The sequence below is a fragment of the Osmerus mordax genome, chromosome 24 (assembly GCF_038355195.1).
Source record: "Osmerus mordax isolate fOsmMor3 chromosome 24, fOsmMor3.pri, whole genome shotgun sequence".
NCBI classification, from domain to species: Eukaryota; Metazoa; Chordata; class Actinopteri; order Osmeriformes; family Osmeridae; genus Osmerus; species Osmerus mordax.
Window position 1 is genome coordinate 9,587,183 of NC_090073.1, and position 17,305 is coordinate 9,604,487.

General features: G+C 53.9%; 1 protein-coding gene across 1 annotated transcript; it reads right to left on the reverse strand.

The window, feature by feature from the left end:
• Window positions 1–1,268: 1,268 nt before the first annotated feature.
• ssh1a (slingshot protein phosphatase 1a) lies at window positions 1,269–14,293 on the reverse strand. Its single transcript, XM_067227905.1, has 14 exons — window positions 13,966–14,293; window positions 10,846–10,946; window positions 8,390–8,454; window positions 7,155–7,276; window positions 6,937–7,005; window positions 6,548–6,613; window positions 5,797–5,991; window positions 5,401–5,494; window positions 4,809–4,937; window positions 4,675–4,721; window positions 4,402–4,548; window positions 4,049–4,249; window positions 3,043–3,766; window positions 1,269–2,803 (listed from the first exon to the last, which is right to left on the reverse strand). The coding sequence occupies exons 1-14, from the start codon at window positions 14,061–14,063 to the stop codon at window positions 1,772–1,774; spliced, it is 3,090 nt and encodes a 1,029-aa protein (XP_067084006.1). The 5' UTR covers window positions 14,064–14,293; the 3' UTR covers window positions 1,269–1,771.
• Between the last annotated feature and the right edge of the window lie 3,012 nt (window positions 14,294–17,305).

Genomic DNA, 17,305 nt, shown 5'->3' on the forward strand with positions numbered 1-17,305 from the left:
GCTCGATTTGGAGTGCGAGTGCGTATTGCACTAACATCTCAGAACAGCACTGCTGTACGGAGGCACCGGCCTGGCCGGCACTCTGTCTCTGCTCTGAGAGAGAACAGAGAAGAGATGGAGAGAGAAACGAGAGAGGAGAGAGAGTGAGAGCAAATAATGAGAGAGTAGAGAGAAAGAGAGTAGAGAGAGAGAGAAAGTAGAGAGAGAGAGAGAGAGAGAGGAGAACAGAAATCAAATCCTGGTCCTGAACTTGGAAGTGGGGTCAAAATCAGGCAGGTAGAAAAGCTCTCCTTTATAAACAGCATACATCCCTTTCTGTGTTTTTCTGAAGAACGCTCGCATATGAGAAAAATAATCTTCATGAGAAATATTATCATTTTTCTGTGTTCTTCAGTTCTCTGGGATGTTTCAAGTGGCCAATCCAACCGAAATATTATCGCAACAGCTAAATCCCATCAAATTCCTCTGACAGGCTCCATTCGAATAGCATATGTACAGTAGCATACATACACACACACAGTACAAACACTCACAATATAAGTGATTAAAATCGGTGTCGTTTGTGGAGACCGTGAGTGTGTTCTCAGAAGAACTGGGTCTGTGCTGTCAGACTGCACACACACATAGTGATCTACAGAAGTAGCATCTTCAAATATACATACATATTTACATACAGTACAAACTTCATGTGCTCGCCTACGTGTGGAAGAAATTAATGTGCAATATGAACCTATTCATGTGTTTAAAGTTTCTCTCATAAATAGTTCACAGTTACCATTTAATCACCCTCATGCAATAAAACAAAAGATACGCAGAAACTCTAAACATAAAAAAAAGTATAAAAAAAAGTATAAAAAGGGATGACAAATCAATGGCAAATTAGCGAAGATGTTGCATAATAAAAGTTTGTGTTTATCTCTCCGTGGAGGCGGGGTGCAGGGGGTGAACTGGCAGAAGCACGCATGCCTCTGGATGAGGCGGGGTAGCCCCCGAGCAGAGATCAGAGGAACGCCGTCTCTACAGCCTCAGAGAGGCGGACAGTCGCTCCCTTCACCTCCAAACTCGATTCAGCAGCTCAGTTCAAAGAACAAGTCTGAGATTTAATAAAGGGGAATGACACAGGCAAGTGGAGACCAATAAGCGGTCAAAGTAAAGAGCTTCAGTGGATCCAGCCCTCTCCTCTCCTCACCCTAGAGACCTGGAACAGCACACACAAGGTCAGCACTAGTCCAGCCAGCTTAACAACAGCCCTTGTGAGGAGACGAGAGCTTTTGCCAGCTGCCTGACCTAGCTGAAGATCGTTGTGATGTCCCAGAGGTAGAATGGTTACATAACAATCACGTCAGGTCATGTGAAGATCCAGGAAGTCGTGGTGTGAAGACTCCGATGAGGAAGCAGAGAAGCTGATCTCTGGACAGCTGGACTGATGCAGGAACAAGAAGGGACTTGGTCAGGGACTGACTGGAGATCAGATCTTCAGATTGAGGTTTACCTTTGCAAACACATTCATCAAACTCCATGCAATGACAGCCGTTCACCAATATACCTCCAAGCAGGGCATATTTGGATATTTTCTTAAATATAACGTGGATTTATATTAATATATATATATATTTTTCCCCCTAACTTTCTAACACGCTTCTTTATATACACCTGTGTTTTGGGAAATGGTCTCTCTTCCTCTTCTGTGATCTGACACTCTCCAGCTCAGGGAGAAAGACGGAGGGATGGGTGGAGGGATGGGTGGAGGAGTGGGCCTCCGTCCTTCCTGTCAGCTCCTGGGGGGGCTCCTCAGGGGGCCGGAGGTGGCAGAAGGGGGGCCCTGGAGGGGGTTGGGCCAGTCCGGGCTGGGGGCCTCTGGTTCGGGGGACAGCGAGAGCATCAACAGGGTCCCCCCCCCATCCAGGGAGCAGATGGAGCAGAGGTCTTCGGAGGAGAAGGTGAGGCTGCCCAGCTTGGCCAGGGAGTTAGAGCGCTTGAGGCGCGAGGGCAGGGTGAGGCCCGCCAGCCTCATGCGCATCTCGATCTCCTGCGCCCGCTGGCGCACCAGGCCAGGCGTGCCCCTCACGCTGCGCAGGCTGTCGCTGCTGGAACTGCGCGTCAGGGCGGCGCCGTGGGGCGACGAGACGGGCGTCTGCGCCCCGGAGGGAGCCAGCAGGGGGTCCAGGCGCACTGGTGAGGCGAGGGGCTCAGGGAAGGGGCCTCTCGGCGAGGCAGAGGATGCTGGAACCTCCTCTCCTCCGCTGGGGGGCTCCCGAGTCGCCGGGTGGGGGTCCAGAGGCTGCGGCCCGTCCTGGGACACCCCGGAGAGCCTCTCCAGTCTCTGGGCCGTGCGCCGGACCAAGCCGGACCTCTGACCCTCTAGCAGGGGCGTCTGCTGGGCCGGGAGGCAGGCCGGCGCAGGCCTCTCCTCCTCCAGGACCAGCCTCTGGTACTCAGGCACGGGGAGGGGCTCCGTGCTCTCCAGGGAGAGGGGGGAGTCCCTGCGGACGTCTGCTGGGGCTTGAGAGAGCACGGCAGCACTGTTGGCATTGTCACACAGGGGGTCACAGGGTGATCGCGCGGTGCAGCAGGCGCTGTCTGGGGAGGTGGAGGGGAGAGGGAGGGTAGGAGGAGGGCTGGGGGAGAAGGGGAGCTTGGCACTAGACGTCTCCACATAGACACAGGGATGAGAGCCAGGCCCCCTGCAGGGAGGAGCGGCCGGCCCCGGGGCCAGGGGAACCCATGCGGTCCTGGGCTTGCTGTGGGCTCTGGACGGGGCGGAGGGCTGGACTGCAGGAGCAGGTTTCACAGCAGCGGCAGGCTGGGAAAGAGGAGGAACAGGCAGAACACAGAACATGGGAGAGAAGAAACAATTTGAGGCAAAAAAAATCTAGCAAAAAAATTGAGCCGAAAATATTTTGGTCAAAAGTTTTTTTTTTTTTTTTTACAAATATAATCACATTCTGTGTGAAACACTGGGATATGTACATGTCCTGTTGGCATATGTTGTGTATAAGTGAAACCAGCCTTCTGAGCATGCAAGCCTGCCCCCACACTTACGGTGAAGTTAAGGAAAGGATGCATGCGGCTGTTGTTGTTGTTGTTGTTGGAGTTCTCGTTGCCGAGGCGATTGAGGGTTGCCATGTCCATCTCGTTACTCTCCTTATCCCCCTCCTCCTCCACATCCTGAACCATCTCCTCCTCTCCATCGCCCTCTCCTCCTCCTCCTCCTCCTCCAGGCTGCATCAGGGCCTCCATCTCCGCCTCCTCCTTCTGCACCTCCTCCTCGTCCTCCTCCTCCACCGTGCTGAACTCCAGACGCAGCCTTAGCTCTTCCAGGGGCTCCGGGCCCCGGGTGCAGGTCTGGGCGGCCGTGCCCTCCCCGGAGGCCCCGAAGTGGGGCAGCGGCGGTCCCTCGCGCCCCTCGAAGGCCTCGTCGTCCAGGAGAGCGTCTCTCTCCACGTCCTCGATCTCGATGAAGACGCGGTCCACGTCCAGGAGAGGAGGCCCGCGCACCGGCGTGGACGGCTCGCTGTCCAGCGCCGAGTCGGACAGCCGGCGGAAGTAGTAGTTGTTGTAAGCGGGGTCGACCGCCAGGCTGGCCGCTCTGCAGGGGGGCGAGAGGCGGGACGAGGCCTTGTCGCTCAGCGCCTCGTCACAGCAGGGGGACATGCCCGGCTCTGGGGTCGGGGGGCCCGCCTCCTCGCCCCCGCAGCAGGGCGCCCCCGCCTGGTCGTCGGTGAGATCGCAGTCCGGACGCCACAGCTTGTTGTGGCGCTGCTTACTACGGAGAGATGGACGGAACACGTATTGAACATGGAACCCAACACACACAAACAGTATATACATACATATATATTTACATATATTAATATAAGGATAAATAGTGAACATCAGAAACTCTGCCACAACAAGTTCCTGTGGTGTTTGAGGGCGTGGTGTTTGAGGGCGTGGTGTTTGAGGGCGTGGTGTTTGAGGGCGTGGTGTTTGAGGGCGTGGTGTTTGAGGGCGTGGTGTTTGAGGGCGTGGTGTTTGAGGGCTTGTTGTTTGGGGGCTTGGTTTTTACCTGGCGTCCAGGATGCCCTCGTACTCGGCCAGCTGCCTCATGAAGCCGGCGTTGGGCCGCGTGATGCTCCTCTTCTGCTTGACGAAGCTGTAGGCCTTCTCCAGCGACCAGCCGTACTCCTTCATGGCGTAGGCGATCACCGTGGACGCTGAGCGGCTCACGCCCATCTTGCAGTGGACCAGACACTTGGAGCGGCTCTTCCTGTGGGCGGAGAACACACACAGCAGCAGTGAGTAAGGGGAGGAAAGCGTTCCCTGCTAGCGTCCCCACAGAGAGGCTCTCCAGGAGGTCTGGGGGTCGTGACAGGAGATGTTTCTCTGCGTCCCGCCCCGGGGTGAGAAGACGAGACCTACTTGGCTTTGACGATGAAGTTGTACGTCTCGTTCCAGTGAGCCAGGAGGTCGGTGGCCTCCTCGTCGTACACACGGATGTTGTGGTAGGAGAAGGTTCCTGGGAAGAAGTTGTCGATCTCCCGCGTGACATTGAGGATGTAGCCGACCCTGGAGAAAACGAGAATCATTACTGGAAGAATATTTCTACTACATCCTCTTACTGTTACTGTTATTATAGCTCAGCGGTTAGAGTATTTGACTTAGAAGTCGCAGAGGTTCAAATCCCTAACTCACCCCGTATCCTGTAGCTCCTCCAGGTTGGACGCGTTCCACTCCGAGCCCTGTGGACAGAACGAGGAGAGGTGTTACCGTGACAATGACGACAGAGGGGTGTGTGCCGGGTGAAGGGCGCCAGGTGAGGCACTGACCAGGTAGAGGTGGTCGAAGATGAGCGTGGGCTTGTCCATTTGGCCCAGGATCAGCAGCATCTCGTTGTCGATAAACTCCTTGTACTCGTTGAGGTTGCAGCTCATGTGGTGTTCCAGCTCACTGCGGATCTGAGGACACATACCGGGTCAGACACATACTGGGTCAGACACAGCCCGGGTCAGACACAGCCCGGGTCAGACACAGCCCTGGTCAGACACAGCCCGGGTCAGACACATACCGGGTCAGACACATACCGGGTCAGACACAGCCCGGGTCAGACACATACCGGGTCAGACACAGCCCGGGTCAGACACAGCCCGGGTCAGACACAGCCCTGCTAGCGCCGTCTACGACACGACAGCTGTTATGCTGCTAGGAGAACAAGACGGCTAGCTTCACGGGGAACAGGGTGAGATGATGAGAGAGAGCGGAGAGACGTGAGAGTTAGCAGAGAGAGAGGGAGAGAGAGATAGAGAGAGAGGGAGGGAGGGAGAGAACGGAGACAGGTGGAAGAGAGAAAACATTATGAAGCTCAAGAGAACCGCTGCGCTCGACAGAACCTGAGCGTCAGACTGTTCCTCTGGCCCTCACCTCCTTGGAGGTGACGTTCTCCAAGTCTTGGCACATCATGATGCTTCTGAGTTTGGCTTTGATAAGGCACTCTGTCCGTTCCCTCTCTGAAGGCCTGCCGGGAGACAACCATCATCATCATCATCACCGTCATCATCATCATCATCATCACTGTCATCATCATCACTGTCATCATCATCATCATCGTCACCGTCATCATCATCATCACTGTCATCATCATCATCATCATCATCATCATCATCATCATCATCATCATCATCATCATCATCACCATCATCACTGTCATCACCATCATCATCATCACCGTCATCACCATCATCATCGCTGTCTTCACCATCATCATCGCTGTCACCATCATAGTCAAAACATATGAATAACTTTCTTCACTGGACTCACTTGTCCAGGAACATGGTGGGTGAGTCTGGCCTTGCGGTCTCCAGGTCTCTCATGGCATTCCACTCGTTGATGCAGCTCTGCTCCGAGGACACGCAGCTCTCGTAGAAGCCCGTCCAGGTGAGCGCCATGCCCCCGGGGAAGTAGTTGTACCTGCGGGACACCTCGCACGCCTTGTGCAGGATCTGGAGGGCCGACCTAGGGTCCACAGAGACACGCGTCACTTCACCTCACCTCGCCTAACCTCGCCTAACCTCGCCTCACCTCGCCTCACCTCGCCTCACCTCACCTCGCCTCGCCTCACCTCGCCTCACCTCACCTCGCCTCGCCTCACCTCACCTCGCCTCACTGCCAGCCAGCTCTCCTGTCTGCTGGTCGAAACTGGGCTGGGGTACGAGTGTAGCTGCGGGTCAAGAAGCTGCAGGTTCGAATCACCCCTGTCTATAGGTTGATCATCTGCTTTCTCTCCTCATCTCTCCTCTCTAGAGCGACCTGAGCTACTGTCTCCATAGCGACCTGAGCTACCGTCTCCGGAGCTGACTGGATGAACCACCTTCTGGAGAAACACGTTTTACGTTTCAGCAGCAAGCGGGAGACACCACCCGTGTGTGCTTGCACTATCCCACCAGCAGAGGGCGCACAAGCTGTCATCCAGCACAGCCTGGCTGGTGTGTCACAGCCGTCCCTGACTCTACCTGACTCAGGAGAGTCAGGTGTGACTCGTGGCGAGGTGAGCGGTCTGCCAGGTACTCACCACATGGCCTGCACCGACACGGGCTTGAAGACGTGAGAGCGACCGACCGTGTTCACGCTGAAACCCCTGAGGACGACAGGAAACAGACGTTATTCACCCTGCTCTGTGGCTGGACGTGACTCTCTTCAAAAAACACAAACACACACGTCTGCAAGCTCTGGGAGAGTTCCTACAGGGTTGTGGTTCTCAACCCTGGTCCTCGGGACCTCCTGTCCTGCATGTTCTAGATGTTTCCCTGCACAGAACATACAGGACAGAGGTCCCTGAGGGCTGAACTGCTTTAGGGCGCCGGGTGGGATTGCGAGGTAGTTGTTTGCAGACGTGAGTGCTGCTTCTGGCCTGCGTGTGCACCCAGGGGCCACCAGGGGGCAGCGCAGCAGGAAACTCACCCGTCTCCGTCCAGGTGGATCTTGGTGTCGCTCCACAGAGGAAGCACCATGCCGATGGAACAGCTTTTACTGCAGGAGGAGAACGGGAAAAGTCAGAAAACATTTACACACTTGCAGTCGCAGTGAGAGAGAGCAGAGAGAGAGAGAATGTGCTGCGGGTGAATGCCGGCCGCCCAGCAGACAGGAAGCGGAGGAGCAGCAGACAGGAAGTGACATACCTGTCCTTGTTGGTGAAGTCCATCCCCAGCAGGATGTTCTCCTCGGTGTCCTGGCGGCCGCCGGTGTACACCACCACCATGTAGCGCACGCGGTCCGACCAAGCGCTCTCCAGACGCACCGCCTGCAGGAACACACACCACCCTGCTCAGACACCGTCCCTCCTCCACACCTCAGGGCGCACTGTCCTGCATGTTCTAGATGTTTCCCTCTTCCAACACACCTGGTTCAGATGAACGGGTCATTACCAGGCTTCTGCTGAGCTTCATAACGACCCGTTCATCAAAACCAGGTGTGTCGGAGCAGCCTCCCCTCAACCTGGTCCTGCATGGTCCAGACCAGGGGTCTTCAGCCCTGGTCCTCAAGGCCCACTGTCCTGCATGTTCTAGAGGTTTCCCTGCTCCGACACACCTGGTTCAGATGAACGGGTCGTTATGAAGCTCAGCAGAAGCCTGGTAACGACCCGTTCATCTGAACCAGGTGTGTTGGAAGAGGGAAACATCTAGAACATGCAGGACAGTGCGCCCTGAGGACCAGGGTTGGGAACCACAACCCTCGACACACAAGCTCAAATCAACACACGGCAGAAGCGCAGGAACAAAACTGCTTCCTGTCGGCTCTAACCTCGCTCCAGCGGCGCGTGGGAATACGGGGGTCGCGAACGTAAACGAGCACTCGTGTTTTAGAGAGAGATGGAAACACTTGGTAATGCTCAAACGTGTTCTCATGAGCTCATTACAGCGAGAGGCTCAAATACACAATAAAAAGCTTCAGGCAGGTTGCCTGGGACACAGTGCCAGGTGGTTAGTCACTGGCCAGGGCTGTGTGTGTGTGTGTGTGTGTGTGTGTGTGTGTGTGTGTGTGGGGGGGGGGGGGGGGGGGTCAGTTTGTCTGGGCGTGTGTGTGTGTGTGTGGGCGTGAGTGTGGGGGGGGTGTCAGTTTGTCTGGGCGTGTGTGTGTGTGTGTGTGGGGGGGGGGGGGGAGGGGGTGTCAGTTTGTCTGGGCGTGTGTGTGTGTGTGCGTGTGTGTGTGTGTGTGTGTGCGTGTGTGTGTGTGTGTGTGGGGGGGGTGTCAGTTTGTCTGGGCGTGTGTGTGTGTGTGTGTGGGGGGGGGGGAGGGGGGAGGGGGGGGTGTCAGTTTGTCTGGGCGTGTGTGTGTGTGTGTGTGTGTGTGTGCGTGTGTGTGTGTGTGTGGGGAGGGGGTGTCAGTTTGTCTGGGCGTGTGTGTTGTCTCTCACCAGTTTAATTCGATCCTCCGAGCGAAGAATGTTTATCATCACCTGCAGGTGCTGAGGTAAGTCTCCTGTTGTGAAAGATCATAAAAACTGAAGACAATCCATGACAACACCTGCTTGGTAGGCGAGGGTCATGACAGAACACTGTTTACATGACTATCAAACACACCTCCATACATACTCATGTGAAAACGGATGGATGTCGACATAAAACCAGACTAGACCTGCCCTGTGCCCCACTAGGCCATACCAGGGAGTGAGAACTCAGAGTGCTCATCAGGTGAGTGATGTAGTGTCCAGGCTCCTGGAGTCATGTGAGGATAAATGTTCCAGTGAAAGTTACAAGGAGCCCCAGTTTCTCCCAGTAGTCGGGGCAAAGACTACAGCGCCCTCTAGTGTCATCAAGAAACGACACATCATCTTCATAGTTGCTTTGCCAGAGAGCAAAGTGTCATTAAAACCATATCAGACTCCATATCACACCCATTAAGCCACATCCGCACGTCTCTGGGTGAGGGCATGGGGGTGGGGGCAAGGGGGTGAGGGGATGGGGGCTTGAGGGCAGGGGTGAGGTGACATCTCTACCCGCTGTGACGAGGACTAAAGGAGCAGTTAAGGTGTCACTGTGTCATGAGGGGCAAATCATCTCCCGGGATACTTTAATTACAGCTTCCAGCAGCATGACACATACTCTCTCTTTCTTTCTCTTCCTCACACCCTTCTCCCTACCCTATCTCTCGCTTTCTCTTTTTCTCTCCCCCAGAGAGACTTCCCGTCACACAGACAGAGAAACGGAGAGAGACAGAGAGAGACCGGAGAGAGACAGGGAGAGAGAGAGAGAGACAGGGAGAGACAGAGAGAGACAGGGAGAGACAGAGAAAGACTAGGAGAGACAGAGAGAGACAGAGAGAGGCTCATAAATCCACAAGCTCATCTCCACATCTGGCTCGTTGTGTCTCAGCATGCCTGCCACGCAGCGCTAACAGCCTCCCTCTAGTCCTGTCGCTCTGCCGGGTTCAGGAGGAGCGTTGAGTGCGACAGCTGAGGGGTGGATCGGCCTTAGGCTGGCCTAGCCAGACCTGTAAACCCAGACATCAGCACCCCTCAGGCCCTGAAACGCTACGCTACACTCCTGGCTGAAGGCTGAACACGAATACTTCACAACAATGTTCACCAGCTGCGACATCGCCGATGGCGGTTGGGACAATCCTTCGGAGTCATGCTAATCGTTCGTAGAGAACCTGACTGTCTTGTTTCCTCACGAAGCGTGTCCTCTATTTACATTTACATTTAGTCATTTAGCAGACGCTCTTATCCAGAGCGACTTACAGTAAGTACAGGGACATTCCCCCGAGGCAAGTAGGGTGAAGTGCCTTGCCCAAGGACACAACGTCAGTTGGCATGACCGGGAATCGAACTGGCAACCTTCGGATTACTAGCCCGATTCCCTAACCGCTCAGCCACCTGACTCCCTAGAGGTGTTTGAGAAGCGTGTGACGATTTTTCAGGAACGCCGACAGCTAGCGGCTAATGTCCGCAACACCGACCCGTTCAGACCGATGTGAGTGACGCACATCAACAAACTCGTCAACGAGCGAACGTCAAATGGCACGACAAGTGGACAAAAATAACGAGTACAAAAGGTGAACAAAAACACACAATAGGACTACAGCCTGCAGACAAAAGTACTCTATACTCAGTCACCCTTTGAGTGACGGCGGGATCTTAGCCTGTGTGCGGAGGCTGTGCCGTTCTGTACTGACGTTGTTGATGAACTTTTAGCCCTCCTGGTTAGTGTAATCTGCACAACATCTGCCAGCCAGGTGACTTGTTCTCTGTGTGTCCTAGTTTGGTTTTAAGCGGTCCGTGTTGAACACACAGCTCTGCCATGCCACTGTGCTGGATTAAGAGGTAATCTGTATAATCCACACCAGTCTGGGACATGCTATTCAAGCACCCGTCCTCCTCCAGGTGTTGCCAGGAAGGCTGGCTGGCAGAGCAGGCTGGCAGAGCAGGGGAACTCAGCAGAGCAAACTGTCAACAACAACGACTGGTGAAAATGGTTCTGTGGCCACAAATTATACCAAAGCAACCAACATAAGACCAAAAGCAACATAAAATACACCCAAACCCAACAACGACAAATCTATCTGAGGGGGAAGAGTCACAAACTGTTGTTTATTTCAGAAGCTGACAGAAAACTGAAATGTTTAACATTTCTGAAGGGTGCAGTGTCACAAATTTTATAATCCCACAAGGGGAAATTCATGTGGTCATACACGTCCTGTTTAGAACACAGAGATACACTGTACATACACACACACACACACTAACCTTACCCTATATCCACACACCCGTCAATGGAACATCCTGTGCAACGCTAGCCATGTAAAAATACACATCACATTCAATAAAGGATCTGATTCTCCAGTGTGGAGGGTGCGGCCAGAGGTCCTTACCTGCGTGCTTGTGGTAGGGGCGTGCCCTCTGGCCCTGGGGCACGCTGCCCTGCTGCAGGAAGAGAGCCGCCCCCTTCACCATGAAGAAGCTCTCGCTCAGGCTACAAAAACAAGATGGAGGACATTTACATTTAGTCATTTAGCAGACGCTCTTATCCAGAGCGACTTACAGTAAGTACAGGGACATTCCCCCTGAGGCAAGTAAGGTGAAGTGCCTTGCCCAAGGACACAACGTCATATTGCACGGCAATCGAACCGACAACCTTCTGATTACCAGCCCGATTCCCTAACCGCTCAGCCACCTGACTCCTGACGAGACGGAGCATGGACGCGCGCGGATAGAATGCTGCTGCAGCTGAGCGACGACCCCGGGGTGCGACCGGGTTACGTGTCGGGACGAACGTGGGACCAAACGAGAATCTGTCACCTCCTTATGGTTTATCTGCACGTTTATGATACGCTGGTGAGGAGATGTTTGGGGATGTTTGGCCTCTGTGTGTTGGGTCAGAGGGTTTTCACACGGGGTACAGATCAGAACCTTTCAGGACTTGTAGAAAGACAGATAGTCGATGATTAACCAAAAGGACACTGACGCATATATCCAAAAGGGAAAGTTCAGCCTCCGAGGTTAGAGAGAAGCTTTTTCAATCGAGGATTGAGAAAGTGATGAGTCAGGTATCGATGCTGAAAGCTGCCCAAGCCGTTACCCCCTGCTAGACCTGCATTTCAGATTTGTCAAGTCTCTGCTGGCTTTGCTGAATGCTAAACAGGCAGCATTTTCAACCCTGGAGTTGCGTAAGACCAGAGACGAGGATGACGGAACACATATCGACAGCTCACAAGCACCTGCCTGTTCTTCTCACTGCGCGTCTGACAAACATACAGTACATATGACCGAACACGTTTGAGTTGGTGGTCAAAAAAAAGAAAAAGACAGGATATGGCATGATGATCCCCCACGATTAGCTCCAATCATTCTCCTTCCCTGTGCTTCCTGAAAGAGCCTCTCTCCTGTCTAGTAAATCAGGATGACAGACGCGCAGGGCGCGGTCCCACACTAGTCAGTGTGTTCAGTCAGCGAGACACTCAGGTGTGATGAGAGACTGGGACTAAACCCACACCCCCGGGAACACCAGGGAACCAGGGAGCACCAGAGGCACCAGGGAGCACCAGGGAACCAGGGAACACCAGGGAACACCAGGGAACCAGGGAGCACCAGGGAGCACCAGGGAGCACCAGGGAACACCAGGGAACACCAGGGAACACCAGGGAGCACCAGGGAACACCAGGGAACACCAGGGAACCAGGGAACACCAGGGAACACCAGGGAACCAGGGAACCAGGGAACACCAGGGAACACCAGGGAACACCAGGGAACCAGGGAACCAGGGAACCAGGGAACACCAGGGAACCAGGGAACACCAGGGAACACCAGGGAACCAGGGAACACCAGGGAACCAGGGAGCACCAGGGAACACCAGGGAGCACCAGAAGGCACCAGGCAACACCAGGGAGCACCAGGGAACACCAGGGAACACCAGGGAGCACCAGAGAGCACCAGGGAACACCAGGGAACACCAGGGAGCACCAGGGAGCACCAGGGAACACCAGGGAACACCAGTGAGCACCAGTGAGCACCAGGGAACACCAGGGAGCGGACAGCCCCCAGGAGGAGAGGGGTGAATATCTAGGGACCAGATTTCTGACACCAGTGAGGGTGAAGACTGCATCCCTCCTCCCCCCCATCCTCCCTTCCTCCCTCCCCCATCCCTTCCTGACTGGACTTCCTGTGTCAAGCCCAAAGGAACAGGGGTGGATCAGCCTTACAATATGGTTGCAACAAACAAGCTCTTCTTTGTAAGGCTCACACTAGAATCCCCCCTCCCACCCCCGCCATCTCACAAACAACGTTCCACAGTGACCAAGAACCCGGGGGTGGGCTACAATCACAAAAGCTTTTGTTTCACTTTGACGTATTTTTGTGTTTGTATTTGACAGTTCTCTTTCGTTCGTTCCTTCCTTCCTTCTCTCTCTCTCTCTCTCCGCTCTGACACTCTCTCTTTCTCTGTCTGTCTGTCTGTGTGTCTGTGTGTCTGTGTGTGTGTGGAGTCATGAGGCTGAGAGAGGAGGGTCTCCTGTCAGGGCACGATGGATGAAAGGTAGAGATGCTGAAACTACAGGAGGAATATTCAGTTGCTCCTTCAACAGGTTGCAGTTAGACGCTCCACGTCAACAGCCTAGCTACTGTACCAAACCACTCCTTAGGGGTAAAGAGTAAGTTAATCATGACCATACAGTATCGCTTCAAACGATTGATCACAATGAAAGTTTATTAAAACAAAATACAGAAGGAAAAAAAGTGAACAAAAATGATCGGCTAAATAACTTAATTTGTGAACGTGCCGCTGAAACTGAGAGTCAGGAGGACACGGATCGAGAACATACCGGCTCTCGACTCGACTGGGATGTAAATCCGGATCTGTCCACGACAGTATAGCTCATACTCAGACAGCCTAATTAGCTAGCCCCTGCTCGGGTGTCTCTCGAACTGCAGCACCCTGCTATCAGCCTCGCCACAAGCACACCTGCTAAAAATAGAAACCGGTTTCAAGGCAAACAAAAGAACGGTTTCCCACGAAACCTCCGCGATCCCTCGTGGTCACCACGTACGCCTCTCAACCCCCTTCCGAAACAGACAACAATCTGGCTTCCCCTCGATGCCTACACGTGTACGTACACATACCGTCCGTTATTACCGGCGCTGTTGCCTCAGCTCTCCTTCGTTCCTGTGGTGTTGTTTAACACCGTTTCTGACTCAGCTGCTACGGTGGAATCCGCATGCCGTTGCCAAACTAACCCCAACCCCTGTCGTTCATCTATCTGCAAGCACTTAGCACCGCCAGCGAAACTTTCCTGAACTAAACCCTTCACGGAACGACACCTGTTTAAACATTTAGCACCACCTGCCCCTTTAGTACCACACACACACACATGATCACTGGAGTTCTATTGTTGTTCATGACAGTAAAACACAGCAGGAGTAGAGAGAGAGAGAGGGGGGGGGGGGGGGGGGGTGAAGTTCTGGGTGCAGAGAGTTCTCGAACCCTCAGAAAGACTCACATGCGGCATATCTCTTTCTGGGTTAGCACAGCGTTCTCCACGAAATAGGGCAGCATCTTCAGCACAGCCCCCTGGGAGGAATCCACCACAAGATGCATCCTGTTGGGCCGGCAGAGCGTCCCGACTGCCCCTCACGCCCCCGCCACCTGCTTCTCCAGATCCAGGAGACGGACAGACAGCAGAGAGGAGCGAGGCGAGTCCTGACCGGCTCCCGGTCTGGTTAGAGCTCTTCAGAGACCCCGGCCGGCTGGCTGAAGCCCGCTGCTTGGTAGAGTTCCAGTCTTTTCTTACCGGCACTTCTCTCTCTCTCTTTATTCTCCTTTGCTGTGCGCGAGGGCTGATGAAGAAAAAGCCAAGTCAGTGTGTTCCAGCCTTGAGGGACTTGCTGCAGTGTTCTGAGTCTCCACCCGCAGCCTGGAGCAGACAGGGCTCCCTCCCTCCCTCCTCTCTCTCTCTCTTTCTCTCTCTCACACACACCAACTCTCAGGCTGACACAGAACCCCGCTAACTCTCTCTCTTTCTCTCTCTCACACACACAAATAAACAGATGGGTTACAGCAGGAAGTGTAATAAATCCAGAGGAATTTCGAGATCCCAGACCCACTTTCTTCTTATCGTGAACTGTTGCGATTGTTTTCTGTCCTTCTTCCAGCGGGTTCTGAAACAAAACAACGAATGTGTTCGGCCCACTCTTCAGCTGTGAAGGAGCCAGAGGTTCCCACTTCAGCCTGGGAAAAGAACGTCCACATTTGTGATGTTCTGGCACTGTCCAACAGGAGCCCTTCCCTCCAAGACCACACAATGGCAGCTCTCCCCTGCTGTCTTAGACCAGCAGAGCAATCAGTTCAATTGTAAGAGGAAGAAAAAGACGATGGACCGCGGCCCAAACTTGACAGCAGACATCTTCATTGGTGTAGCTGGAACGAGGATCTGCATGCCAACCCTACAAGTCACTGGACACCTAGGCAGCAGGAGGGTTAGCTGGGTACACTCGACCTGGGAGGGAGGGAGAGAGGGAGGGAGGGAGGGGAGAGGGAGGGAGAGGGAGGGAAGGAGAGGGAGGGAAGGAGAGGGAGAGGGAGGGAGGGAAGGAGAGGGAGGGAGGGAAGGAGAGGGAGGGAAGAAGTGAGGGAAGGAGTGAGGGAGGGAAGGAGGTAGGGAAGGAGGTAGGGAAGGAAGGAGAGAAGGAGGATGGAGAGCATGCGAGCGTTCAGAAGGGAGGACCTGGCAGGACTCTTGTTAAAGCTCATTACCCTCAGGGTTAGGGATTACCCTGCCTCACTTTCAGAACGGCCGGCGGGGTCAGTCAGTCACTCATCTCCCGGTCCAGACCACCGAGCCAGGGTCCAGCTGAGAGGAGGGGCAGAGCGAGGGGTGTGGATCGGGGGGAGACCCAAAACCAACAGCTGGAGACAGGTCTAGTGTACACTGAGACGGTCATTAGTGGTAAACCACTATTCAACTGCAGATGACTATGATAATCACTGGGGTTTCTTCTGATTCTATGCCTTGAGGGCTTCTCCCTTCCTCCTCTCCTTCTCTCACACACACACACCGTGAGAAGTGTAAACACACACCCTGTCTAACCTGACAGGGTTTTCTGACGCGCAAAAACAGGAGTTCTGGGAGGCAGATAGAATATTAGAATATTAATGGGCAGAGATGGAGTTCTACAGCCACACCAACCGCCACCGATCGACGCCTTTAAATGAGACTCACGGCCGGGGGAGCGAGGATTATCTGAACAAGGAATGTTCGGCAAGGCCGGCTTTGGGAGTAGGAGGTTGAACCGAAGGGCCTGTCTTGTCTATGTGATGGGGGAGGTTACCGAACCCAAACAGCCAGAATAGGCTTGGCTCCCAACTTCACCGCCACCAGGATGTCCTGGCTAATCCGGGCCCCATGAATCAGCAGGTGTGAGGGGGGATTACTCCCATCTGACGAGGATCACAACACACACACACACACTACAGAGGGGCTGGGCGCCAGGCAGGTTTATTCGCGGATCGTGTGCCTTCTGCTTACGCCAGCACAAAGGAAACACAGGCCTCCTCCTTAGGGAAGGATGTTCTCTCTGACGGCGCTGGATTGGTGGGGACAGGGGACGGGGGGGGGGAGACTCCTTAGGTGACAGAGGCAGAAGGAACAGGTAACAGGTGACGTCCTACCTGAACAAGAAGCAGGTGCACGTAAGATTGAAAGCCGGCCTACTTCAACCAAAAGCAAACAAATTCTTAAAAGCCGCCTCTCCGGTAAACACAGGACCTGCTGTAATCCGGAACACTCCGTTGATAACAAACGACAGGGCTGTATTTCAAAGTAAGCAAGGGTGTTGCAACAGCTACTGCCCTGGGTAAGTTCAACATAACAGCAGGCAGTCATCCTGATAAATCTGTCCATCTCCTGCTTGTGCAACCCGTCAGTTAAGGACCCCGCCTATAAACTCCCACCGCGTTGGAGCACTCCAGAGAGAGCACACGCTTCTCCCAACGCAACACGCCATTGCCTCACCCTGCTACCATGTTGGTGTGGTGAGATCATTTGTTAGTGCAGCTCCGCTGCCACCTGGGTGCCGTTTACGTTGGCTTGATCCACCACGGCTTGTTTCTGTCAGCGTTATCGAGTTAAACGGAGAGAAATAGCGTCATAATGCCATGCATTTTAATCAAAGTTGTTATTGTGTTGCCCTACTAACAAGCGCTGCCACAGAGGGCTGATCTACCCACAGATCAGCACCTGTAACCTACCTGAACCCTCCAACACAAGGGAGATAAAAATGGAATAGACCTTGAGAGGATGCAGTTACTCAACAGATGTTTTTATCCAAAGCACTATACAAAGGGAGATTCGAACCTGCAACCTCTTGACCTGCAGTAAAATGCTCTACCCCTGAGCTATACCTATCCCCTAACAATGAGGTAAGCCCCATGCTGTTGCTGATTGACAGGCAGGGACTTGGTACAGGGCGCCCTGGAGCACGAGTCTGAACTTAACCTTCTCCACATGCCTATAATATAAATATAACGAATTATATAAGGCGTGCATTTTATGACCGTTATATCGTGAAGCGTTGCTTTTCCAGAAAGCAGGGCAGCTGGAGTCTAGGCAGGCTCTGACTTGCGCTGGGCACACATCACTAGCGCGTACGTGCATCACTTCAGCACAACAGATATTGCGTAACTAAAGTAGAGTAGCTTGGATCTGCTCTTGTGGTTACTAGGCTTCTGCAGATCACAATAAGCCATCTCTTCCTGTGATGGATGATCAAGGTTTTTGACCCGTGTGGCAGCACAGCCCCTTCTCCTCCTTCATATATGGCTCATCCTCCTCCTCCTGTCCT

Coding starts and splice junctions, on each gene's coding strand:
- ssh1a (XM_067227905.1), bottom strand. CDS start 14,063: ATGCATCTTGTGGTGGATTCCTCCCAGGGGGCTGTGCTGAAGATGCTG. Junction 6,614..6,936: donor ATCCACCTGGACGGAGACGG/GTGAGTTTCCTG, acceptor TGTCGTCCTCAG/GGGTTTCAGCGTGAACACGG. Junction 4,722..4,808: donor TCTTCGACCACCTCTACCTG/GTCAGTGCCTCA, acceptor TTCTGTCCACAG/GGCTCGGAGTGGAACGCGTC.